The sequence below is a fragment of the Bufo gargarizans genome, chromosome 4 (assembly GCF_014858855.1).
Source record: "Bufo gargarizans isolate SCDJY-AF-19 chromosome 4, ASM1485885v1, whole genome shotgun sequence".
Classification (NCBI taxonomy): Eukaryota; Metazoa; Chordata; class Amphibia; order Anura; family Bufonidae; genus Bufo; species Bufo gargarizans.
Window position 1 is genome coordinate 486,128,361 of NC_058083.1, and position 26,247 is coordinate 486,154,607.

Genomic DNA, 26,247 nt, shown 5'->3' on the forward strand with positions numbered 1-26,247 from the left:
AAATCCATACCGGTGACCCAGCGCCTAAATACTAGGCCTCAAATTTAAATCCCTCTAAATCTCTCGTTACCCACCGCTGTACTGTTGTTGCTGGGCAAGATATTTAGTGTCCGTCAAAGCACATTTTTTGTTCTGGGTTGAAGTACAATTCCCAATTTAGCAATTTCATAATTTAGTGGTTCCTGCTAAATCAGAGCTATTTGAAATCTATCCCAAAAAGGGTATATAATATTGAAGGTGCACATTGGGTCATTCAGAATAACTTCACACACACCCGCTACTGTGTATTTCCAAGTCTAATTCTGTCACTAAACCCATACCTGTCACCCAGCGCCTAAATACTAGGCCTCAAATTTAAATCCCTCTAAATCTCTCGTTACCGCTGTACTGTTGTAGCTGGGAAAGTTATTTAGTGCCCGTCAAAGCACATTTTTTGTTCTGGGTTGAAGTACAATTCCCAATTTAGCAATTTCATAATTTAGTGGTTCCTGCTATATCAGAGCTATTTGAAATCTATCCCAAAAAGGGTATATAATATTCAAGGTGCACATTGGGTCATTCAGAATAACTTCACACACACGCTTCTGTGCATTTCCAAGTCTAATTCTGTCACTAAATCCATACCGGTGACCCAGCGCCTAAATACTAGGCCTCAAATTTAAATCCCTCTAAATCTCTCGTTACCCACCGCTGTACTGTTGTTGCTGGGCAAGATATTTAGTGTCCGTCAAAGCACATTTTTGTTCTGGGTTGAAGTACAATTCCCAATTTAGCAATTTCATAATTTAGTGGTTCCTGCTATATCAGAGCTATTTGAAATCTATCCCAAAAAGGGTATATAATATTCAAGGTGCACATTGGGTCATTCAGAATAACTTCACACACACGCTTCTGTGCATTTCCAAGTCTAATTCTGTCACTAAATCCATACCGGTCACCCAGCGCCTAAATACTAGGCCTCAAATTTATATCCCGCTGAATTTGAATACAATACATTGGGCCAAATAATATATTTGTTGTTGTGGTGAACCATAACAATGAGAAAAACATCTAGTAAGGGACGCGGACGTGGACATGGTCGTGGTGGTGTTAGTGGACCCTCTGGTGCTGGGAGAGGACGTGGCCGTTCTGCCACATCCACACGTCCTAGTGTACCAACTACCTCAGGTCCCAGTAGCCGCCAGAATTTACAGCGATATATGGTGGGGCCCAATGCCGTTCTAAGGATGGTAAGGCCTGAGCAGGTACAGGCATTAGTCAATTGGGTGGCCGACAGTGGATCCAGCACGTTCACATTATCTCCCACCCAGTCTTCTGCAGAAAGCGCACAGATGGCGCCTGAAAACCAACCCCATCAGTCTGTCACATCACCCCCATGCATACCAGGGAAACTGTCTCAGCCTCAAGTTATGCAGCAGTCTCTTATGCTGTTTGAAGACTCCGCTGGCAGGGTTTCCCAAGGGCATCCACCTAGCCCTTCCCCAGCGGTGAAAGACATAGAATGCACTGACGCACAACCACTTATGTTTCCTGATGATGAGGACATGGGAATACCACCTCAGCATGTCTCTGATGATGACGAAACACAGGTGCCAACTGCTGCGTCTTTCTGCAGTGTGCAGACTGAACAGGAGGTCAGGGATCAAGACTGGGTGGAAGACGATGCAGGGGACGATGAGGTCCTAGACCCCACATGGAATGAAGGTCGTGCCACTGACTTTCACAGTTCGGAGGAAGAGGCAGTGGTGAGACCGAGCCAACAGCGTAGCAAAAGAGGGAGCAGTGGGCAAAAGCAGAACACCCGCCGCCAAGAGACTCCGCCTGCTACTGACCGCCGCCATCTGGGACCGAGCACCCCAAAGGCAGCTTCAAGGAGTTCCCTGGCATGGCACTTCTTCAAACAATGTGCTGACGACAAGACCCGAGTGGTTTGCACGCTGTGCCATCAGAGCCTGAAGCGAGGCATTAACGTTCTGAACCTGAGCACAACCTGCATGACCAGGCACCTGCATGCAAAGCATGAACTGCAGTGGAGTAAACACCTTAAAACCAAGGAAGTCACTCAGGCTCCCCCTGCTACCTCTTCTGCTGCTGCCGCCTCGGCCTATTCTGCTGCTGCCGCCTCGGCCTCTTCCTCCGCCTCTGGAGGAACGTTGGCACCTGCCGCCCAGCAAACAGGGGATGTACCACCAACACCACCACCACCACCTCCGTCACCAAGCGTCTCAACCATGTCACACGCCAGCGTTCAGCTCTCCATCTCACAAACATTTGATAGAAAGCGTAAATTCCCACCTAGCCACCCTCGATCCCTGGCCCTGAATGCCAGCATTTCTAAACTACTGGCCTATGAAATGCTGTCATTTAGGCTGGTGGACACAGACAGCTTCAAACAGCTCATGTCGCTTGCTGTCCCACAGTATGTTGTTCCCAGCCGGCACTACTTCTCCAAGAGAGCCGTGCCTTCCCTGCACAACCAAGTATCCGATAAAATCAAGTGTGCACTGCGCAACGCCATCTGTAGCAAGGTCCACCTAACCACAGATACGTGGACCAGTAAGCACGGCCAGGGACGCTATATCTCCCTAACTGCACACTGGGTAAATGTAGTGGCAGCTGGGCCCCAGGCGGAGAGCTGTTTGGCGCACGTCCTGCCGCCGCCAAGGATCGCAGGGCAACATTCTTTGCCTCCTGTTGCCACCTCCTCCTTCTCGGCTTCCTCCTCCTCTTCTTCCACCTGCTCATCCAGTCAGCCACACACCTTCACCACCAACTTCAGCACAGCCCGGGGTAAACGTCAGCAGGCCATTCTGAAACTCATATGTTTGGGGGACAGGCCCCACACCGCACAGGAGTTGTGGCGGGGTATTGAACAACAGACCGACGAGTGGTTGCTGCCGGTGAGCCTCAAGCCCGGCCTGGTGGTGTGTGATAATGGGCGAAATCTCGTTGCAGCTCTGGGACTAGCCAATTTGACGCACATCCCTTGCTTGGCGCATGTGCTGAATTTGGTGGTGCAGAAGTTCATTCACAACTACCCCGACATGTCAGAGCTGCTGCATAAAGTGCGGGCCGTCTGTTCGCGCTTCCGGCGTTCACATCCTGCCGCTGCTCGCCTGTCTGCGCTACAGCGTAACTTCGGCCTTCCCGCTCACCGCCTCATATGCGACGTGCCCACCAGGTGGAACTCCACCTTGCACATGCTGGACAGACTGTGCGAGCAGCAGCAGGCCATAGTGGAGTTTCAGCTGCAGCACGCACGGGTCAGTCGCACTACAGAACAGCACCACTTCACCACCAATGACTGGGCCTCCATGCGAGACCTGTGTGCCCTGTTGCGCTGTTTCGAGTACTCCACCAACATGGCCAGTGGCGATGACACCGTTATCAGCGTTACAATACCACTTCTATGTCTCCTTGAGAAAACACTTAGGGCGATGATGGAACAGGAGGTGGCCCAGGAGGAGGAGGAGGAGGATGAGGAAGAGGGGTCATTTTTAGCACTTTCAGGCCAGTCTCTTCGAAGTGACTCAGAGGGAGGTTTTTTGCAACAGCAGAGGCCAGGTACAAATGTGGCCAGCCAGGGCCCACTACTGGAGGACGAGGAGGACGAGGATGAGGAGGAGGTGGAGGAGGATGAGGATGAAGCATGGTCACAGCGGGGTGGCACCCAACGCAGCTCGGGTCCATCACTGGTGCGTGGCTGGGGGGGAAAGGCAGGACGATGACGATACGCCTCCCACAGAGGACAGCTTGTCCTTACCCCTGGGCAGCCTGGCACACATGAGCGACTACATGCTGCAGTGCCTGCGCAACGACAGCAGAGTTGCCCACATTTTAACCTGTGCGGACTACTGGGTTGCCACCCTGCTGGATCCACGCTACAAAGACAATGTGCCCACCTTACTTCCTGCACTGGAGCGTGATAGGAAGATGCGCGAGTACAAGCGCACGTTGGTAGACGCGCTACTGAGAGCATTCCCAAATGTCACAGGGGAACAAGTGGAAGCCCAAGGCCAAGGCAGAGGAGGAGCAAGAGGTCGCCAAGGCAGCTGTGTCACGGCCAGCTCCTCTGAGGGCAGGGTTAGCATGGCAGAGATGTGGAAAACTTTTGTCAACACGCCACAGCTAACTGCACCACCACCTGATACGCAACGTGTTAGCAGGAGGCAACATTTCACTAACATGGTGGAACAGTACGTGTGCACACCCCTCCACGTACTGACTGATGGTTCGGCCCCATTCAACTTCTGGGTCTCTAAATTGTCCACGTGGCCAGAGCTAGCCTTTTATGCCTTGGAGGTGCTGGCCTGCCCGGCAGCCAGCGTTTTGTCTGAACGTGTATTCAGCACGGCAGGGGGCGTCATTACAGACAAACGCAGCCGCCTGTCTACAGCCAATGTGGACAAGCTGACGTTCATAAAAATGAACCAGGCATGGATCCCACAGGACCTGTCCGTCCCTTGTCCAGATTAGACATTAACTACCTCCCCATAACCATATATTATTGGACTCCAGGGCACTTCCTCATTCAATCCTATTTTTATTTTCATTTTACCATTATATTGCGATGCTACCCAAAGTTGAATGAACCTCTCCTCTGCCTGTGTGCTAGGCCTAAATATATGCCAATGGACTGTTGCAGTGGTGGCTGACATGAAGCCTGATTCTCTGCTATGACATGCAGACTAATTCTCTGCTGACATGAAGCCAGATTGTCTGTTACGGGACCTCTCTCCTCTGCCTGGGTGCTGGGCCTAAATTTATGACAATGGACTGTTGCAGTGGTGGCTGACGTGAAGCCTGATTCTCTGCTATGACATGCAGACTGATTCTCTGCTGACATGAAGCCAGATCGTCTGTTACGGGACCTCTCTGCTCTGCCTGTGTGCTAGGCCTAAATATATGCCAATGGACTGTTGCAGTGGTGGGTGACGTGAAGCCTCATTCTCTGCTATGACCTGCAGACTGATTCTCTGCTGACATGAAGCCAGATTGTCTGTTACGGGACCTCTCTGCTCTGCCTGTGTGCTAGGCCTAAATATATGCCAATGGACTGTTGCAGTGGTGGGTGACGTGAAGCCTCATTCTCTGCTATGACATGCAGACTGATTCTCTGCTGTCATGAAGCCAGATTGTCTGTTACGGGACCTCTCTGCTCTGCCTGTGTGCTAGGCCTAAATATATGCCAATGGACTGTTGCAGTGGTGGGTGACGTGAAGCCTCATTCTCTGCTATGACATGCAGACTGATTCTCTGCTGACATGAAGCCAGATTGTCTGTTACGGGACCTCTCTGCTCTGCCTGTGTGCTAGGCCTAAATATATGCCAATGGACTGTTGCAGTGGTGGGTGACGTGAAGCCTCATTCTCTGCTATGACATGCAGACTGATTCTCTGCTGTCATGAAGCCAGATTGTCTGTTACGGGACCTCTCTGCTCTGCCTGTGTGCTAGGCCTAAATATATGCCAATGGACTGTTGCAGTGGTGGGTGACGTGAAGCCTCATTCTCTGCTATGACATGCAGACTAATTCTCTGCTGACATGAAGACAGATTCTCTGTTACGGGACCTCTCTCCTCTGCCTGTGTGTGTGCTGGGCCTAAATATATGCCAATGGACTGTTGCAGTGGTGGCTGACGTGAAGCCTCATTCTCTGCTATGACATGCAGACTGATTCTCTGCTGACATGAAGCCAGATTCTCTGTTACGGGACCTCTCTCCTCTGCCTGTGTGTGTGCTGGGCCTAAATATATGCCAATGGACTGTTGCAGTGGTGGCTGACGTGAAGCCTCATTCTCTGCTATGACATGCAGACTGATTCTCTGCTGACATGAAGCCAGATTCTCTGTTACGGGACCTCTCTCCTCTGCCTGTGTGTGTGCTGGGCCTAAATATATGCCAATGGACTGTTGCAGTGGTGGCTGACGTGAAGCCTCATTCTCTGCTATGACATGCAGACTGATTCTCTGCTGACATGAAGCCAGATTCTCTGTTACGGGACCTCTCTCCTCTGCCTGTGTGTGTGCTGGGCCTAAATATATGCCAATGGACTGTTGCAGTGGTGGCTGACGTGAAGCCTCATTCTCTGCTATGACATGCAGACTAATTCTCTGCTGACATGAAGACAGATTCTCTGTTACGGGACCTCCCTCCTCTGCCTGGGTGCTGGGCCTAAATATATGCCAATGGACTGTTGCAGTGGTGGCTGACGTGAAGCCTCATTCTCTGCTATGACATGCAGACTGATTCTCTGCTGACATGAAGCCAGATTCTCTGTTACGGGACCTCTCTCCTCTGCCTGTGTGTGTGCTGGGCCTAAATATATGCCAATGGACTGTTGCAGTGGTGGCTGACGTGAAGCCTCATTCTCTGCTATGACATGCAGACTGATTCTCTGCTGACATGAAGCCAGATTCTCTGTTACGGGACCTCTCTCCTCTGCCTGTGTGTGTGCTGGGCCTAAATATATGCCAATGGACTGTTGCAGTGGTGGCTGACGTGAAGCCTCATTCTCTGCTATGACATGCAGACTAATTCTCTGCTGACATGAAGACAGATTCTCTGTTACGGGACCTCCCTCCTCTGCCTGGGTGCTGGGCCTAAATATATGCCAATGGACTGTTGCAGTGGTGGCTGACGTGAAGCCTCATTCTCTGCTATGACATGCAGACTGATTCTCTGCTGACATGAAGACAGATTCTCTGTTACGGGACCTCTCTCCTCTGCCTGTGTGCTAGGCCTAAATATATGCCAATGGACTGTTGCAGTGGTGGGTGACGTGAAGCCTCATTCTCTGCTATGACATGCAGACTGATTCTCTGCTGTCATGAAGCCAGATTGTCTGTTACGGGACCTCTCTGCTCTGCCTGTGTGCTAGGCCTAAATATATGCCAATGGACTGTTGCAGTGGTGGGTGACGTGAAGCCTCATTCTCTGCTATGACATGCAGACTAATTCTCTGCTGACATGAAGACAGATTCTCTGTTACGGGACCTCTCTCCTCTGCCTGTGTGTGTGCTGGGCCTAAATATATGCCAATGGACTGTTGCAGTGGTGGCTGACGTGAAGCCTCATTCTCTGCTATGACATGCAGACTGATTCTCTGCTGACATGAAGCCAGATTCTCTGTTACGGGACCTCTCTCCTCTGCCTGTGTGCTAGGCCTAAATATATGCCAATGGACTGTTGCAGTGGTGGCTGACGTGAAGCCTCATTCTCTGCTATGACATGCAGACTAATTCTCTGCTGACATGAAGACAGATTGTCTGTTACGGGACCTCTCTCCTCTGCCTGGGTGCCGGGGCCTAAATATCTGAGAATGGACTGTTCCAGTGGTGGGTGACGGGAAGCCAGATTCTCTGCTATGGAACCTCTCTCCAATTGATTTTGGTTAATTTTTATTTTAATTAATTTCCCTATCCACATTTGTTTGCAGGGGATTTACCTACATGTTGCTGCCTTTTGCAGCCCTCTAGCCCTTTCCTGGGCTGTTTTACAGCCGTTTTAGTGCCGAAAAGTTCGGGTCCCCATTGACTTCAATGGGGTTCGGGTTCGGGACGAAGTTCGGATCGGGTTCGGATCCCGAACCCGAACATTTCCGGGATGTTCGGCCGAACTTCTCGAACCCGAACATCCAGGTGTTCGCTCAACTCTATTAATAAGCCATGCAGTCATTATTCACAAACAAAAACACCTTCATGCTCTTATAGGGAAGCTATCACCTTGTACAGTCAGCAGGCTATATAGCAGGAGGGGCTGAGCAGATCGTTATATAGCTTTATGGGGGGAAAAAATGTGTAACTTGTTTTTCATTCATTTCTTTCCATGCTTAGGAGTCCAATGGGAGGTCCTGAAATTGACACCTATCCCTGTATGTGCATTCATGCAGGGAATACTAATCAATGGTTTGGTACACCCACTGGACACCTAAGCATAGAAAGAGCAGAGATCACCATTTAAAGTGACAATTAGGAATGCACAATATGGGTGTATTCCCAAGGTGGAGCTGTGCTGTGATTTGTTCTGTGTGCCAAGAACCACACAGCAAAAAACACATGCAGGCTTACTGCAAATTGCAGTGGTTTTGGTGCTAGCTGCAGAACCATGGTGACTCGAGGTAAAAACCCGTACAGTTTTTGCCATGCCAACCACATAGCAAAGAGCACAGTACAGCCAAACTATGGTAATATAACGTAAAATCAGTGAAGAGCAGCTCATTGGTGATTTCAAGGTAATTTTTTTCGCTCTTAACTTACTGAAGTAAAAGTAGGAACTGCCAAAAGGAATATAAATACATATATTACATTGATAAAAATGTTACTTAAAGAATTATTCCCTTTGGCATGTCCATATATTCCATGATATTAATGGTATATCTGCAGGATATATAGATGCAGGTCTCATCTCTGGGAACTACACCTATCTCGGAAACAGGGCCACCAAGAATGAAGAGGTGGTCAATCATTTTTTCTATTTACTACAATGGATGTTCCAAACATAGCTGAGTAAGTTTGCAAGTATGGGACCTTTCCCGTGGTCAATATTTTGCAGTAGCATTTGCAAGTCAAAACCAAGAATGGAAACTATACAGGGAAAAATGGAAAGATTTGCATCTCTTCTGAGCTGGGGACCCACTCCTGAGTATGGTTTAAGGTGTATGTATACGTTCCTATTGAGCAAGCAATTACCATGAAGGACTGTTCCTTTCCTGATAGTTGACTGCTCATCGGTGGAGAAGAGGGAAGCATTTACATACAGCAATCTCCTCCTCTGTATGAAAAAGATTCCATTGCTCGTCCTCATACAAATTCATTGCTTCTGGACATCAGATTGATGTTTACACAGTACGATCTGCTGCCCAGAAATGATGATTGAGGTGTCTACATGAATGATCATCACACCCAAGGAACGAGCACTTTGCTCATCCAAAGGGTGATCTGTGGCACCTTAAGAGAGGCTGATTATCGGGAACAACCATGGTAACGCTTGTTCCGGACAATCAGGCCAACAATTGCCCCATGTAAATCCACCATTGCAAATACTGACCAAATATTGACCTTGTGATAGTACTGTAGACTAATGAAGTATTACAATACATAACAGTGTGTCTATTCTGTTTTTCATGCTGATTATGATGATGTATAGAGCAGAACCAGTGCTGCACATGGCTGTAGTGTTCTAATCCTGGATGTGGCGTGCAAAGGCAGACAACCCCAGCTGTACAGCATCCCTGGAAGTAACGCCATAATCCTACTATAAAGATGAATTATTCATGTTCCTATTGAAAGCTCATGTGTGCTGTAAAATAAAACACTTTGTTACATAAAACAATGTGCCTACTCCACCTCCTTATGGTTTATGCATAGTACAGAATGGGGACTGGGGAATTACAGAAAATGAGTTAATCAACTCTTTACTTGGTATCATGTGCAGAAAAACATACAAGTTGCATCATACATAATCATCTGTGTTAGGCCTCTTTCACACTTGCGTTGTCCGGATCCGGCGTGTACTCCACTTGCCGGAATTACACGCCGGATCCGGAAAAACGCAAGTGTACTGAAAGCATTTGAAGACGGATCCGTCTTCAAAATGCTTTCAGTGTTGCTATGGCACCCAGGACGCTATTAAAGTCCTGGTTGCCATAGTAGTAGTGGGGAGCGGGGGAGCAGCATACTTACCATCCGTGCGGCTCCCGGGGCGCTCCAGAATGACGTCAGAGCGCCCCATGCGCATGGATCATGTGATCCATGCGATCACATCATCCATGCGCCTGGGGCGCCCTGACGTCACTCTGGAGCGCCCCGGGAGCTGCACGGATGGTAAGTATGCTGCTCCCCGCTCCCCACTACAGTTTACCATGGCTGCCAGGACTTTAGCGTCCCGGCAGCCATGGTAACCATTGAGAAAAAGCTAAACGTCGCATCCGGCAATGCGCCGAAACGACGTTTAGCTTAAGGCCGGATCCGGATCAATGCCTTTCAATGGGCATTCATTCCGGATCCGGCCTTGAGGCAAGTCTTCAGGATTTTCGGCCGGAGCAAAAAGCGCAGCATGCTGCGCTATTTGCTGCGGCCAAAAAACGTTCCGTTCCGGAACGGAAGACATCCTGATGCATCCTGAAGGACGGACTGTCCATTCAGAATGCATTAGGATAATCCTGATCAGTATTCTTCCGGCATAGAGCCCCGACGACGGAACTCTATGCCGGAAGACTATAACACAGGTGTGAAAGGGCCCTTAAACGTTCATACGTATACACTTGCTTTGGTTGTGACATAAGACCTTAGACATTTGTATCATTCTATAATCTTTAGATCTTTGGTAAACAGGTTGTGTTGACTAGGTTTAGAGTTTTATGGTGGTTTCCACTGAATTTCATTATGTTGGTTATTATTGTGTATTGCATGTGTATGTATGAAGAGCTAATATCGTGGAACTGTATTATGATAAACCATGGAAATGCCATTCTGTTTGAATAGAAATGTAAAAACTTGATAAAAGGATAAGGCTATGGATCCGTCCTGGCTATGTTAAAGATAATACAAACGGATCCGTCTGTGCAGATCCATGATGGATCCGCACTAAACGCGAGTGTGAAAGTAGCCTTAGATGTGGGTATGCTCTTGGTGCCCGTACACCAAACAAATTATGTGAAATAGGACCTTACGTGAACATGAGCACCTATTTATCATAGGGAAGGTAGACTGAGAGGCAGACTAGGCAGCACAGTGGTTAGCGCTGGTGCCTTGCAATGCTGTTGTTCAAATCCAACCAAGGACAACTTCTGTATGGAATTTGTATGTTCTCCCTGTTTCCTCACACTTTACAAAGACATACTAAGGGGCTTAGTAGATCATGTGTACAGTTCAAAACTGCTGGATTATTAATAGAGCAACAAGGAATAATATCCTTAGACCTTGACTAGAGATAAGCAAATTTCATATTTTGAAATTCGTTCATGCTTCGTTTAGTGGTAAAAGCGGAATTGCGTTATGGATTCCGTTACCACGGATCATAATGCAATTCTATGACGGAATGCATAATAAAATAACTTTAGAGGCATTCCGTTATTCTCTCATAATAGAAGTCTATGGGCTGCAAAACAGATTTGTCCGTTAGGCAGGCCATAGACTTCTATTATGACGGAATGAATAATGGAATGCCACTAAAGCCATTCCATTATGGTACGTTGTAACGGAATCCATAGCGCAATTCTGCTTTTACCACCAAAGGAAGCGTGAACAAATTTCATAACATGAAATTCGCTGATCTATAACCTTGACCATCGGGAACCTCTAATACCCTTGCCAAGATTATTTGACCGAGTGGAAATTTTGTTTGAGCACTCTCTGGTATAATTTTTTGGCACTGTATGGTGTCATTATTTAAACACTGTATGATACTTATAGTCTGTATTTAGTGGTAGTCATGAATGATTGTTGTCGTAATTATACTACTTTCTGTAGCCATGTTATATTTTGTAATTTTATCACGTTCACACATATCTCATCCCAAACAACTTTTTGCCCAGGGGCATCCACAGACCTTTATCCACTCGTGATTAGTGATATATCAAACATTAAAGCTGTATTTTATAATTGAATACATTTTGTTATCAACTCAATATTATGAGGGGTTTTGTCACCTCAGACATTGGTGGCATATCGCTAGGATACGTCACCAATGTCTTATAGGTGTGGATACCTCTGGTAACCATTCCTAACCACCCTCCTTTCATCGCTATGCGAGTTCTGAAAATAGCCGAGCACTCCCATAGCATTGAATGGAGAGGTGACCATTTCAAGTACAGTGTGATCTCCATTCACCACTAAGGGGCTTCCAAAAATAGCTGGTCACGTTCGCTTGGCTATTTTTGGAACTGCCACAGAAGTGAACGTAGAGCACACAGCATATGCACTCCGCACTCTCCTTCGTTTTCAGGTCCTGTTCTGGAAATAGGAGTGAATCCCCACACCTATGAAACATTGGTGGCATATCCTAGTGATGTGTCACCAAAATCTGAGATGAGAAAACCCTTTTTAGGGTCGTCAGAAAATGTAATTCTATTAAGAAATTGAGTTGTCCTACAAAGAGATCCATAATAACCACATCATAACTAGACTCCGGTATTTTCTGTGCCTCATTAAACATGTTGCAAGATACAGTCTACTCCTTTTTTTATGGAATTAATGTAAATAAAAGTACAGTATGCTGTAGTCTACAAATGTGTACGCACTTGTATTTTTCAGGTTGTATACAAAAATAACGATGTGAGGCTGGAATTGTCACGTCTTGCCAAGCAAGGAGATGTCAAAATGAAAGTTCATGGTGTAGTCGCCTTCAAATGTGAGAATGTTGCCACACTGGACCCAATCACTTTTGAGACACCTGAGTCATTTATTTCTTTACCTAAATGGAACGCAAAGAAGACTGGTTCAATATCATTTGACTTCCGCACAACAGAACCCAATGGACTCATACTGTTCAGTCATGGCAAACCTCGTCACCAAAAAGATGCAAAAAATCCTCAGATGATCAAAGTTGACTTCTTTGCTATAGAAATGCTTGATGGCCATCTATATCTGCTTCTCGACATGGGATCAGGAACCATAAAAATAAAAGCACTTCAGAAAAAAGTAAATGACGGAGAATGGTATCACGTAGATTTCCAACGTGATGGACGAACAGGTAAAAACATTTGTGACAAAGTAAAAAATTGATCTCTCATCTTTTATCAGAAAAGTCTGTCCAGTTCAAAATCCAGGTTGTGTTCTGAATTATCACAGCCATGTCCATGGAGCTTGTATTGGTGGCCTATAGCAGAATATTACGGAGGAAGTCTCCTCTAGAATATATCTGTAAAGAATAAATCAAGGCAACTGGACGTACTGTAGATTTCTTGAAAACGTTTCACTCGTTCTTCCAACGAGCTTTCTCAATTCTCCTCTAGAAGCAATAATAAAATATATTTCTAATATGGCATCTTATGGAACATCCAACTGTTCCCCATATAAAACTTTAAAAATACAGAGCCATACTACAAGCTCATAAATTTTTCTAAATGTGACATTATGGACCATGATATATTCTTTATGCTTTATGCTAATGATTTTTCCATTTTGGCCTCCAATTCTTGCTCATATTTGCACTTCTTTAATTTTAGGGCTAAAAGTTGTCTCTTATTTCCAAGGAATTATCTTCTCTAACCTTCAAAAATGCTGCTTAGTATAATAATACATTAATAAATGCAACAATGCACAGTGTACTGAGCTGGAAGCATGGAAGTTTGTTACACTGTGTAGTGGCTGTGCCAGGTTACTGCAGCTCAGCTACCATTCTTGTGAATGGGGGACTGAGCTGCAAGAACCAGGCATGGCCATAACACAGGCTACAGAGCTTACTGCATCCATGCTTCCAGCTCTGTACACTTTGTTAGTTCCAGAGGCCACGGCTCCTGCTAGCAGCTTATTACTAGGGATGCCAGGTGTCGTACCCTCACTGACTTGATATTGATGGTGTATTCTAAGTAGTGTAGAGCGAATTGAAGTATCTGAAGTGGACATTGATCCAAATTTGCAATATGCAAAGCCGAATTTCCTTGTGCTTCATGATAACGAGTATTTTTTCCCTGAAATTGTGGTAAAAAAACACCAAAACTTGCCTCATCCATTGGCGTGTGAAGAGACCGCTGCGGCCATCTTGATTGAAGATCCTGTGTGAAATCTATTGCACGGTGACGAATGATGTCATCTCGCACCGTGCAAGATTTCATGCTGGATCTTTAAGCAAGATGGCCACGGCGACCTCTTTGCCCTCAAATGGATAAGGTAAGTACTATAAAAAAAATTTTTTACTGATCAACCTCTCCTTTCCCCGTCATTGCACCCACTACTTACCATATTTTTCACCCTATGAGACACACTGACTGGCCCATAAGACACACCTAGGTTTTAGAGGAGGAAGAAAATGATATTTTTCATTAGACCTGAGATCAGATCAGCAATCAGACCCCCAATATTAATCAGACCTCAGCTCACAGGCCCAATCAGATCCCCAATGTTAATAAGACCTCAGATCAGACCTCAGCTCAGACACCAATGTGAATGACCCCCAATCAGACCTCAGATCAGAGCCCAATATAAATAAGACCCCCAATTAGACCTCAGATGAGACCCTCATGCCTCATATCAGTCTCCAGCCATAATTCAGCAGCTCCCAGCCTCAGATCACAAAATAAACATTTACCTCTCCTGCTCCTGACACCGCCGCTCCTCACCGCCCGCGATGTTCTTCCTCCTGATATCAGCTGTGCTGTGAACTGGCGCGACAGCGTGAGGTTACAGAGCGCCCTCAAGCTGTCCGCAGCCACTGCACAGCTGACAGCTGAGGACCAGTAAGCGGTGAGTGCAGAGCCTTCATTGATTCCCGGTCCTCCGGTACTAATGAGCGCTTCCATAATAGAAGCGCTCGCTAGTATTCCCCTCATAAGACGCAGGGACATTTTTCCTCCACTTCGTCTTATGGGATGAAAAATGTGATACAAAGAAATGCGCTTTGTGACAAAGTAAATCATTAAGCAATTTTCTTTTTAAAAGGCAGCCAAATCTAATTTTTAAGAACTTTGCTCATCTCTAATTATGAACTCCTGCAGCCAGTTCCAGCAGAGGCCAGATAGGCCGGCACACTGCTGGATCCCATTGAGTACAATGGAATTCAACGGGGATCCATCCACTTTCCAGCATAAATGGCGGCTTTCGGCCAGACAAAAAGTAACTGGGTGCCAGAGCTTATAATGCATATGTGAACTTAGCCTAAGGATATGTCATCAATATCAAAGTCTCAGAAGGCCCCTTTAATGTTGATGGATCCCAATGATGAAATTATGCATATGAAGGACTACCAAGCCTCTGCTCTCCATAGATATTTGGGTGGAAGGGGTGTCAATACCACATACAGTATAAGCAAATGTGCTTGTAAAATCTGTTAAAAAAATAAGAGGTTTGAAAATGAAGAGACACATAGGAAATCTTCAGCTTTAATATCAAATATGAGAAATCTTGACCTTAATATTACAGATGCACTGTGCATTCTTCCTATGTAAAAAGTTACTAGACATAATTACATAGAAAGTAGGTCACAGTCACTGAGCTTCATATCTCCAAGTGGATTCTTCTTTATCCCGTGGGAAGAGATAAACTTGAGGAGACAGATGACTTCATTTACAGATATACAAAGCAATAGTATCCTTGTCTCAGAGGGTTGTTATTTATCATGTCCTCTTAACAGTTAAAGGTGAGTTATAGCCAGCCTGTTGAGAGAGTGTAATGAATCACCCTTCTGTCCATTTGTCAGGAAATGAGATTTCTACAGATTTGAATACACCGAAAATACAAAAAAATTGCCTGAAATTGTACAACACTCTAGAGGGATTTTATACTGACAAAACCATCCTTTATTGAGGAAACCCTTAACCTGCTTGCTGTGTCATTAACACTCTCAAACTGGGGTGGTTTTAGTTGTGTTGCCAAAATAATAGCTTTGTACTGTATATGCTCAGGGCAAAGAAATAAAGAAAAAAAAATACACAATAAAAGCAAACATGTTTAAAAAATAAAAGTAGTAATAATAATAATAATAATAATAACAACTCTTTTCGAATAATCATAGCCACTGTAAATGTATTGTGCTTTACAACAGTTTGTATTAAGCTTTATATTCCATGTTAAAAAAAAGTTAAATGAAACCCTTAATAAGATGCCTAATTATCCTTACTCCACCCTTGTTGTCAGCCTGGCACGGGACCAGAAGTGCTATTGCAATATTTACTACCAGCATCTTTTAACTGAGTAAAAAGTTAATGGAGTTATTCAAGAAAACTATCGACAGGACAAGCTATTAGGGTTGAGCGAGCCCGAACTGCAAAGTTCGGTTTCGTACCGAACTTTGCGAGTTCGGGGACCCAGACCCAAACCTGGACTTTTCCACTGGAGTTCAGGTTCGGTAGTTGGATAATTTAATTATTTTCTGTTATAACATGATTATAACGGAAAATAATACCATTCTTAAGACAGAATGTGGTGAGCCACGTTGTGAGCGCGGTGACGTCACCGCAGGTCCTTTTGCAGGTCCTGAAGAAAGAAGACGTGCCCGATCAAGGCCGTGTGATCAAGTGGATGAGGTGAGTTTTTTTTTATTTTTAACCCTTCAATGTCCATTTTATTTAGCATTCTTTCTTAAGAATGCTATTATTTCCCGTTATAACCATGTTATAACGGAAAATAATAAAGTGAAGTTCGGGTCCCCATTGACTTAAATAGGGTCCAGGTTCGGGGTGAAGTTCAGGTCAAGTTCGGGTCCCGAACCCGAACTTTGACCTGAAGTTCGGCCAAACCCGGCAAAACCGAACTTCACCAGGTTTGCTCATCCATACAAGCTAAAGGTATCAAGTTATACTGTCCAATTGCTGAGATCCCCCCACAATCCTGAGAATACCCCAAGCCCCTCTCTGAATATAGTGGTAATGTGCATGTCAGTCCAAAGCTCTACTCACTTCTATGAGACTGGCAGTGCTATCTACATAAGTTCCATAGATGTGAATGGAGCAGTAAAGCGACATGCTCACTACCGCACCATTTAGAGAGGAAAGAGGGACCTTCTATTCATAGGATTTATGGGTGTCCCAGCCATCTGACCCACATCCTGTATATACAGTAGGTGAGAAATACTTTAGTGCATCATAACTATAGTGGTTGGTAATGGACCCATGACCTGATGCCCAGATTATTTTTAAGTTGGTCATAGATATTAGATTAATGTTGGCCAAACCTGAAGATTTTGCAGTACTGGGCTGACCACCTAATGTGATATGGGGTTGTTCTGAATTTAACCCAATAGCAAATGCCTGGGGAAATAATGATTAGGCTGTTGAATTTCAACATGGTCAATCCATTTGATCTCAGGGGAGATAAGTCCCTGCCACTGACATGCTCACTACTGATCCATTCAGAGAGGGGAATGAGGGACCCTCTAGTCTTAGGATTACTGGGGGGTTCCTAGCAGTCAGGCCTCAGTGATGCTGTATATAGGTGATTTTTCATGGGATAATCTCTATAACATAATTTATTTTAGTGAGCAATACTTAGCTAAGTTTAAAGGGAATCCGTCAGCAGGGTGAAAAGTGGAAACACACCTCAAGTGATGGTCATGCAGACTGCAGACCGGGAAATCCAATATTTAATCCTGTGCCATGGAAATCACAAGTGCCCAGAAGGTGCTCCCTTCATGTGCAATGTCCTGGGCTGTCTACACTGGTTTACAATGGTTTTCGACCATTCCCCTCTGCTCTGAGTGACAGGTCTAGCATCAAATCAAGAGAACCATCATTCAGTGCAGTAGCAGATATAGTACTGCCTTCTGGGCACTTGCAATTGGCACGCTAGCTGGATTGAAATCTAAATTTCCCGGTCATGCAGTAGACCATTCTCCCTGTCATTCATATGAAGCTATCAGCAGTTTTTTTGTGTAAGGAATGTGCATCACAGGTATAATAATGGTAATAGATTCATGACCTGATGCCCATAGACATTAGATTCATGTTAGCCATACCTGTAGATTTTGTGGTTCTGACTATCTAATGGGGTACATGGTTGTTCCAAATTATTATTATTATTTTTTTATAGAGAAAATAGTAAATGGGAAACTTATTCTCAACTATTAACGCAAAGTTCTTTACGTAAAAAGTAGTTAATAGCACATTCCAATTAATTAGGAAAAACAACTCTCGAGCCCTCCGTCTTTGTGTTCCTTAACTCTCAGGAATGCAACAGGCAAAGTAAAGTTAATTAAGAAATGAAAATTAAAGTTAATTTTCTTGGCTAGATTGGCCCTCTAATTCAGAGAAGTAAAATAGTAGCGGTCACTGTATATCTTCCTTATTTCAACCTGGTTTAAAGAAAACAAAATTGCTGAAATAATGAATCATTGAAGAGACTCATTAAAACATACCTGTGGGAGTTATTTTGGCTGGGTCTGCTGTACAATACTGCCAGCTAGGCAGGAACAGAGAACGGCGGCAATATAATAGACGTAGCACTCATTGTCCGCTGTACATCTACAACACATTAAAGTTCTGCTTCTATAAGACGGCAGGACCAGTGCGAGCTTGTGAGCCATATTTAAGAAGAGTACCTTAAGGGTGTTTAATAGGAATCCGGCCTCATTAGCATGATATTGAAACACTATATATGTAGAATATTTAATTAGTTAAAGTAGGACTTTATCTGAATGCTAAATCCCAAAATTAGACTCCTATGAACAAAATATAGTTTATTGGGTAAATGGCAAATATGGGTTTATGAAAACCTTTCTGTTTGCCCACACATAAAAATTAATTTAGTCTTTTCTGGGGCCTCCATCCTATTTTGTAATAAAAGGAGGCCCTGGCAGTTTTGGGAAAATGAGAGGCTTGGGAAGTCTCATGACCTCGACCTACTAGACTTTTTGCACACAAGCTGTACAGAAACACACAGGGCAGATTTACTAATACTGTCTAAGGATAGATTCACGTCAACTTTTTTTGGAGGAGGTTTTGAGGCAGATTTTCTGCAGGTTTTTCAGTCAAAGCCAGAAGGATCCAGCAGGAATGTGAAGTATGAGTCCTTGCTTTATATTTAGATCCCTTTTTAATCCACTTCTAACTTGCTGTAAAACCTGCAGGAAACTAAACTTCAAAACTTCCTCCAAAAAATGTCACGTGAATCTACCCTAAAAGTAAGACAGTCCTAAACTGCACCAGACTTATCATACTGGCTGATGTTAAATGACAAATCTGTCGCTTTTCCTAAACTGCCTAGTCTAAGTTTACACAACCTATAAGTTGGATAATTTTGATGCATCTTTGGTGCACAAAGGCACATTTAAAGCCACATCTACATTCTGCTAAGTCCCGTCCCTTATCAGATGAGGTGTAAAAATTGTCTAAAACAGTTGATAAATGCAATGCAGAGCATTGTAGCGCAAAATGGTCTCTGCAACTCCACTCTGGGGAGCTCTAGGCACCCACTGTGCACTGTAGTGGGGCTCTGTGTGGCACCATGTTAGTTCCATAATAAGGCATATGACTGAGCATGCCAAAAACATTTCTGTATAATTTATAAATTAGTTGACAGAAAAATCTGAATACCTCCGTATGAACTCTGATATAGTAGAGCCCTGTAGAAGTCTGTAGGGGCTGTTATATAAAAAACTCAGAGATTGTAATATACTACTGTGCATAAGAATTAAAATTGAGAAACAGCCCGAGGAATGTTACTTTTACCCTCCTGAATAAGTATTTATATATGGGCTATATAAACATGAAGTAGGATTTTATAGAAGTGAAAAGATATAAAAGGGGTGTCAGACCACCAATGATAGGAATATACAAGCTTTATAAGCCTAATCAAATTTTTTTATTGTCACTTTAATGTTACCATTATAAAAATCAATAGTTGAGTTCCATAAACAATCCTTGTATGACCCATTATGTTTAAATATGTTCTATATAGCACAGTGCTTACAGTTAGAGGTGAGCAAAATTCTATAAAATCGATTGGGATCCAATTTGACCGAATTGAGTGGGACCGGAGTCAATTCTACCCGAATGAAAAGTGTTTAAATTGCCCTGTAAAGCTGTGGATGACATTATGGCCCCACTTTGTCCCATATTATCCTGAATCTAAACAGCTAAAATTCTGATTCTATAGATTCTTTTTTATTTTATTAATTTATTTAGGTCAAATTCTGATTCTACAGAATCAATTTACTCATCTCTGCTTCCAGTGTTTATAGCTTTAAGGAGCTTTAGCACTATTAACAATTATCATCTGTTTTGAAGCTGAAAACCCCACCCCACCCCATCGATTATTCAAGTAGTCTTTCCATAACATATTAAAGGGAGGGTAGGGCAATAGCCAAAATAAAGCATTCTTCCTACAAATTTTTCTCAATGTGGTCTTGATGAAGAAGAATAGAGGACCCCAATTCTAGTGATCATTCAGGGCCTAGCAGTTGTCCACCAAGAGATAATACTTGACACTGCCCTGATATGTGGCTTAGTGATTACACCTTTTGAAATGATCAGATACAATTTTTGTAAAGTTCCAAATATACTTGTGTTGATTGCCAAAGGGCTTTGGGTGATAAAGAAAAAAACCATTGTTGTAAAAGCGAGAATGCATATCTGTTAATTTTTTTATGCATTTCCACTTGGGTGGAGACATGTAAATGAGCAACTTGACAGTTTAATATCTGTCTATCCATCTGTTTAATATGGATGAACAAGGTCAAAGGCTACAGATTTACAAATGTAATGAATTCCAAAACCAATTTTAATAGCCTTGAATCCGAAGAGACTTGACCTTCGATAGGTAGTGTTCTGTGTGATGGAGCTGTGAAATGAAAGCAGAGAACTTCATTAGAGAATAGAAGTCATATATTATTCCCTGCTATTGAACTCAGCTTTAATAATTTAGCTTGATTAAAGCTCAGATTTGCATAATTGTTACACACACTTAAGAGGTCATCCTAGTAAAAGAAATTAAACATTTCAATACTTGTCCTAAAGTAAGAGTGGACATGACTATAGTATTTAGTATTATCAGTCTCATCATGCTTAAAATAAGATTTTCTTACAGTATATGTTGTGTACAGATTAAATCATAGAACTGAAGTTTGTTAAAGACAAAAACTCAAGAACTGATATTAAGCAAGTGAAGCTGCAAGTGATGTCCTATTATTGATGCGTAAAAGCATATTTCTTTCCAATATATTCAGCAACATTGTAACCATTGCCACGTAACAAATGTAGCAAGTAGCTTCGGTAGACATTTGTATAAGTACGTAAGCAATCCTGAAATATTTTTTGGGTAGGATCTCCAAATAGAGCTCAACCTCTATGGTAGCTTAATGGTAAAAAAAAATACAAAAATGTGTATGTGTATATATATATATACATATATGTATATATATATATATATATATATATATACAGTACAGACCAAAAGTTTGGATACACCTTCTCATTCAAAGAGTTTTCTTTATTTTCATGACTATGAAAATTGTAGATTAACATTGAAGGCATCAAAACTATGAATTAACACATGTGGAATTATATACATAACAAAAAAGTGTGAAACAACTGAAAATATGTCATATTCTAGGTTCTTTAAAGTAGCCACCTTTTGCTTTGATTACTGCTTTGCACACTCTTGGTATTCTCTTGATGAGCTTCAAGAGGTAGTCACCTGAAATGTAGTCCAACAGTCTTGAAGGAGTTCCCAGAGATGCTTAGCACTTGTTGGCCCGTTTGCCTTCACTCTGCGGTCCAGCTCACCCCAAACCATCTCATTTGGGTTCAGGTCCGGTGACTGTGGAGGCCAGGTCATCTGGCGCAACACCCCAACAGTCTCCTTCATGGTCAAAAAGCCCTTACACAGCCTGGAGGTTTGTTTGGGGTCATTGTCCTGTGGAAAAATAAATGATGGTCCAACTAAACGCAAACCGGATGGAATAGCATGCCGCTTCAAGATGCTGTGGAAGCCATGCTGGTTCAGTGTCACCAGCAAAGCACCCCCACACCATCACACCTCCTCCTCCATGCTTCACGGTGGGAACCAGGCATGTAGAGTCCATCCGTTCACCTTTTCTGCGTCGCACAAAGACACGGTGGTTGGAACCAAAGATCTCAAATTTGGACTCATCAGACCAAAGCACAGATTTCCACTGGTCTAATGTCCATTCCTTGTGTTCTTTAGCCCAAACAATTCTCTTCTGCTTGTTGCCTGTCCTTAGCAGTGGTTTCCTAGCAGATATTCTACCATGAAGGCCTAATTCACACAGTCTCCTCTTGACAGTTGTTCTAGAGATGTGTCTGCTGCTAGAACTCTGTGTGGCATTGACCTGGTCTCTAATCTGAGCTGCTGTCAACCTGCGATTTCTGAGGCTGGTGACTCAAGTGAACTTATTCTCCGCAGCAGAGGTGACTCTTGGTCTTCCTTTCCTGGGGCGGTCCGCATGTGAGCCAGTTTCTTTGTAGCGCTTGATGGTTTTTGTGACTGCACTTGGGGACACTTTCAAAGTTTTCCCAATTTTTCGGACTGACTGACCTTAATTTCTTAAAGTAATGATGGCCACTCGTTTTTCTTCACTTAGCTGCTTTTTTCTTGCCATAATACAAATTCTAACAGTCTATTCAGTAGGACTATCAGCTGTGTATCCACCTGACTTCTCCACAATGCAACTGATGGTCCCAACCCCATTTATAAGGCAAGAAATCCCACTTATTAAACCTGACAGGGCACACCTGTGAAGTGAAAACCATTTCAGGTGACTACCTCTTGAAGCTCATCAAGAGAATGCCAAGAGTGTGCAAAGCCGTAATCAAAGCAAAAGGTGGCTACTTTGAAGAAGTAGAACCTAGAATATGACATATTTTCAGTTGTTTCACACTTGTTTGTTATGTATATAATTCCACATGTGTTAATTCATAGTTTTGATGCCTTCAGTGTGAATCTACAATTTTCATAGTCATGAAAATAAAGAAAACTCTTTGAATGAGAAGGTGTGTCCAAACTTTTGGTCTGTACTGTATATATATATATATATAGATATATATATTTATATTTTTTTTTGTACCGTGTTAGTCAGTAAATATAAGTTGAAAAAAGATTGAGATTCCTCATTGGTTGATACCTTTTAATGGCTAACTGAAAAGATGATGACTAAGTTGCAAGCTTTCGAGGCTACATGGGCCTCTTCGTCAGGCATCTGAGGCCTGACGAAGAGGCCCAAGTAGCCTTGAAATATTTTTTCATTGTAGCTTAATGGGTCAGGGTGGTCTAGAAACCCTAGCCTTGAGATGACACATTAACTTCTATGGGAGATTATTCTAGACATGCACTGAGACCTGTGCTAGGAGGAAGTGAGCTACAGACATCACCTACTGTTAATGCTGGATCCTGTGTTATCTACCTCTAAAATTATAATAGAAAGGTTACCTTTGTCCTCTTGACTGCTGAGAAGAGATCTCTGCAGAACCAGAACAAACAGTTTTGAAGCATAATTACCTGATTGAAAACTGTCAAATTTGAAGATTTCTTTAAATAAAAAATAAATCTAAATAAAAATAAACTATCACCAAAGTAAAAAATGCTTAACACAAAAGCTTGATTTAAACGTGTCCTCTGCTGTCAATAAATTCCAACAGTTTAGAGGCTGTTCACTTGTTTTTGCTGTACGTTGAACACATTCATTTGTAAACAGTAAAAACATATTTAAATGTATTTTAACATTATATATTATATTGACATTACTATGGACTACAAAAGTTTATGTTACATCTTTTTGAAGGACAGAATAACATAGTATACCACATTTTTCTGTCTGAGACAGATAGAAACATAAGACATTTAGACGTTTTCCATCCATTAACCATATCAAATCTTCAATTCTTTATTTAACAAATTAAGATTTTTTTTCACAAAAAATGCATACGTTAAAAAAAAACAGATACCAACATATCGAAACGTATGTATATCTTTTAAAAAAGGAAAAACAACCACAATATTTTTCATATTTTTCATATATGTTTTAACTAGTGTTGATCAAAGTGTTCAAAGCGGAATTCTGTGAGATGAGCATAGGGAGAGACATGGCAAGTGCTCATGCGCTAGGGACACAATTAATAGAATAATTCAATACCAATTAGCTGGAAGCCTTTAATATTTCAGTGCCCAGAGTGCCAACCAATACTATTCAGTCTGTACCCCTTAGGCGGGGGGGCAAGTCTTAATGATGATAATCCTCATCTTTTGCTGGCTAGAAAAGTCAGCAAGGTGCAGAGCTGGATGTTACTGATGATGTATTCTCATCGATATTAGGTGATGTGGAAAAGGAGGAAAAGCAGATAGCAAAATAAAGGCTCCCAACTGTAGGGCAGGAGAGCGCTGAGGTTGGAAAAGTGGGTATGCCAGCATATTGTGTCCCCACCTCATTAGCCAAACTCCATACCAGCAATAGTCCCTGATTAAAGGTGCATTAAAGATGCTGCATGGCCATTAACAATGAAGACCAACTATACAGTGTAGTCTTCTTTATTAAATGAAAGGCAGCTGCCAAGCAGTTCTTCACCGCAGCATGGCCGCAACCCACGCACAGTGTGATCGTTCCATACTTCCATTCCGCGGCCCCACAAAAAAGATAGAGCATGTCTTATTCTTGTCTGCAATGGCAGGCAAGAGTACGCATTTCTATCATAGGTCTGGCTGGTGTCCTTGTTTAGCGTATCCACAATTTGCAGATCATAAAACACATACGGTTGTCTGATTAAGCCCTAAGGCAGAGTGGCCTGGGTATACCTGATTTATAGAGATTCAAATTTATTTGCAAACTTCAGCGAATCTAATTTTTCAAAACTTCACTCATCTCTAGTCTTTACTTATACCTGAAGTATACATCATAAACAAGATGTGAACAGTCTGAAAGATTAGATATTATTATTATTATTATTTTATACATGAATGTACTGTATAGTTAATCATTCAGATGTACTCTGTTTATGTTGTTTTATGCTCACAAGGATAAACTGTAAAATCTCTGTATGGATTCTGACAAAGTCTTATTTGCTTTCTTCTCTCTTTTTGCACAGGTACCATATCTGTCAATTCATTACGTACACCTTACACAGCCCCAGGAGAAAGTGAAATTCTTGACCTTGATGATGACTTGTATCTTGGAGGTTTACCTGAAAATAAAGCTGGTTTGGTCTTTCCAACTGAAGTGTGGACCGCTCTTCTTAACTATGGATATGTAGGATGCATAAGAGATTTATTTATAGATGGTCAGAGCAAAGACATACGCCAGATGGCTGAACTTCAAAGCACAGCTGGAGTAAAACCATCCTGCTCAAAAGAAACTAGTAAACCTTGCATTAACAATCCATGCAAAAATAATGGAGTATGTAGAGATGGGTGGAACCGATTTGTCTGTGATTGCTCGGGCACAGGCTACCTTGGTCGTTCTTGTGAAAGAGGTTAGTTATTGGTTATTAACATTGCTATACTGTACTTTAGTTCTACATTTTTCTACAGAATGAAATAGGTTCTAGCATCTCCCATGTGATGTCCCCCACCAATTCTAAGAAAAAAAAACAGGTCACAGCATTACTCCCAACAAAAGGAGTAACTTGTAGCTTCTGGACATCAATGTAAAATCTGTAACAGGACCCTCTAAGTGTTATACCTCATTTATATTTCATTTTATATTTCTCCTCGGGGTTTCAGTGCATAATGAGGACTAGAACCTCTGCACCCTCCCATAGTTCCCCCTGCTCAATTCACTTGCCCGGTGCTAAGTTTCAGATTTATGCACATATGGGACTTTATACTTGGTAGAGTGCACTGATGAATGAATCGGTTCTAAAAAATTGAAATGCAACTTTTTTTTTTATTATTCTGATTCTATAGAATCAGAATTTTAGGTGATTCAATTTAGGAGAATTTTAAGAGAAAGAGAGAGAGACCAGAAGGCTATCCGAATGAGGTTCAGCTTTTCAGAGCAAATTAAGCACTTTCCAGTGTAATAGATTTGAGCCCGAATTGAATCAGATGGTTGATTGAGGCGAATGGAGCCCAAATAAAATTTGCTCATCTCTAGAGCACAATTACCCCTTTATTCCAATGATTACAGTGGGTTCCAAATCTTTTGCCTATGCCAGTGTAATCTTCATCAATGGCCTGTCGGCAAATTCCTGTAGGTGCACATGAAGAGGTTCTTAGAAAAAAAAAAAATGTTGGCAGCAGAAAATGTAATAAAATAATAAGACGCAAAAAAAACTATAACTACCTGTTGGGGCTCCGTTGGTTGCTGATTTTGTTTATATTCCAGCAATAAAACCTGCTAGAATCTAAGCGTGTTAGTAAGAATGGCATGTGACCACTGAGATCAGTGATTGGCTACAGCAATCATGTGTTGGTATCATTGCTGTAATATAAGCAAAGGCCGGCAATGGACAGCTGAACGGTAACTGCTAGAGCATGGGGCCATTTAAAGTACTTTTTTTATTTAATTTTCTTGGAAAATCATTTTAAATACCAGAACATAGCAGAACTTAACCTTGATTCATGTCTGCTGTCAATCAGGGTACCATCTTCATCTAAAAAATGCACTAATGTCATAAAGGAGAAAGTAATTTGCCATCATGTAGCTA

General features: G+C 42.8%; 1 protein-coding gene across 8 annotated transcripts in view; it reads left to right on the forward strand.

Moving 5' to 3' along the window:
* The window catches only part of NRXN1 (neurexin 1), a 1,537,142-nt gene that overhangs the window by 742,406 nt on the left and 768,489 nt on the right, over positions 1–26,247 (forward strand). For all 8 annotated transcript variants that reach the window (XM_044290694.1, XM_044290695.1, XM_044290700.1 and 5 more), the window contains 2 exons: positions 12,254–12,692; positions 24,688–25,071. In XM_044290694.1, coding sequence (XP_044146629.1) covers positions 12,254–12,692; positions 24,688–25,071 — 823 coding nt within the window. The remainder of the gene's footprint in view (positions 1–12,253; positions 12,693–24,687; positions 25,072–26,247) is intronic.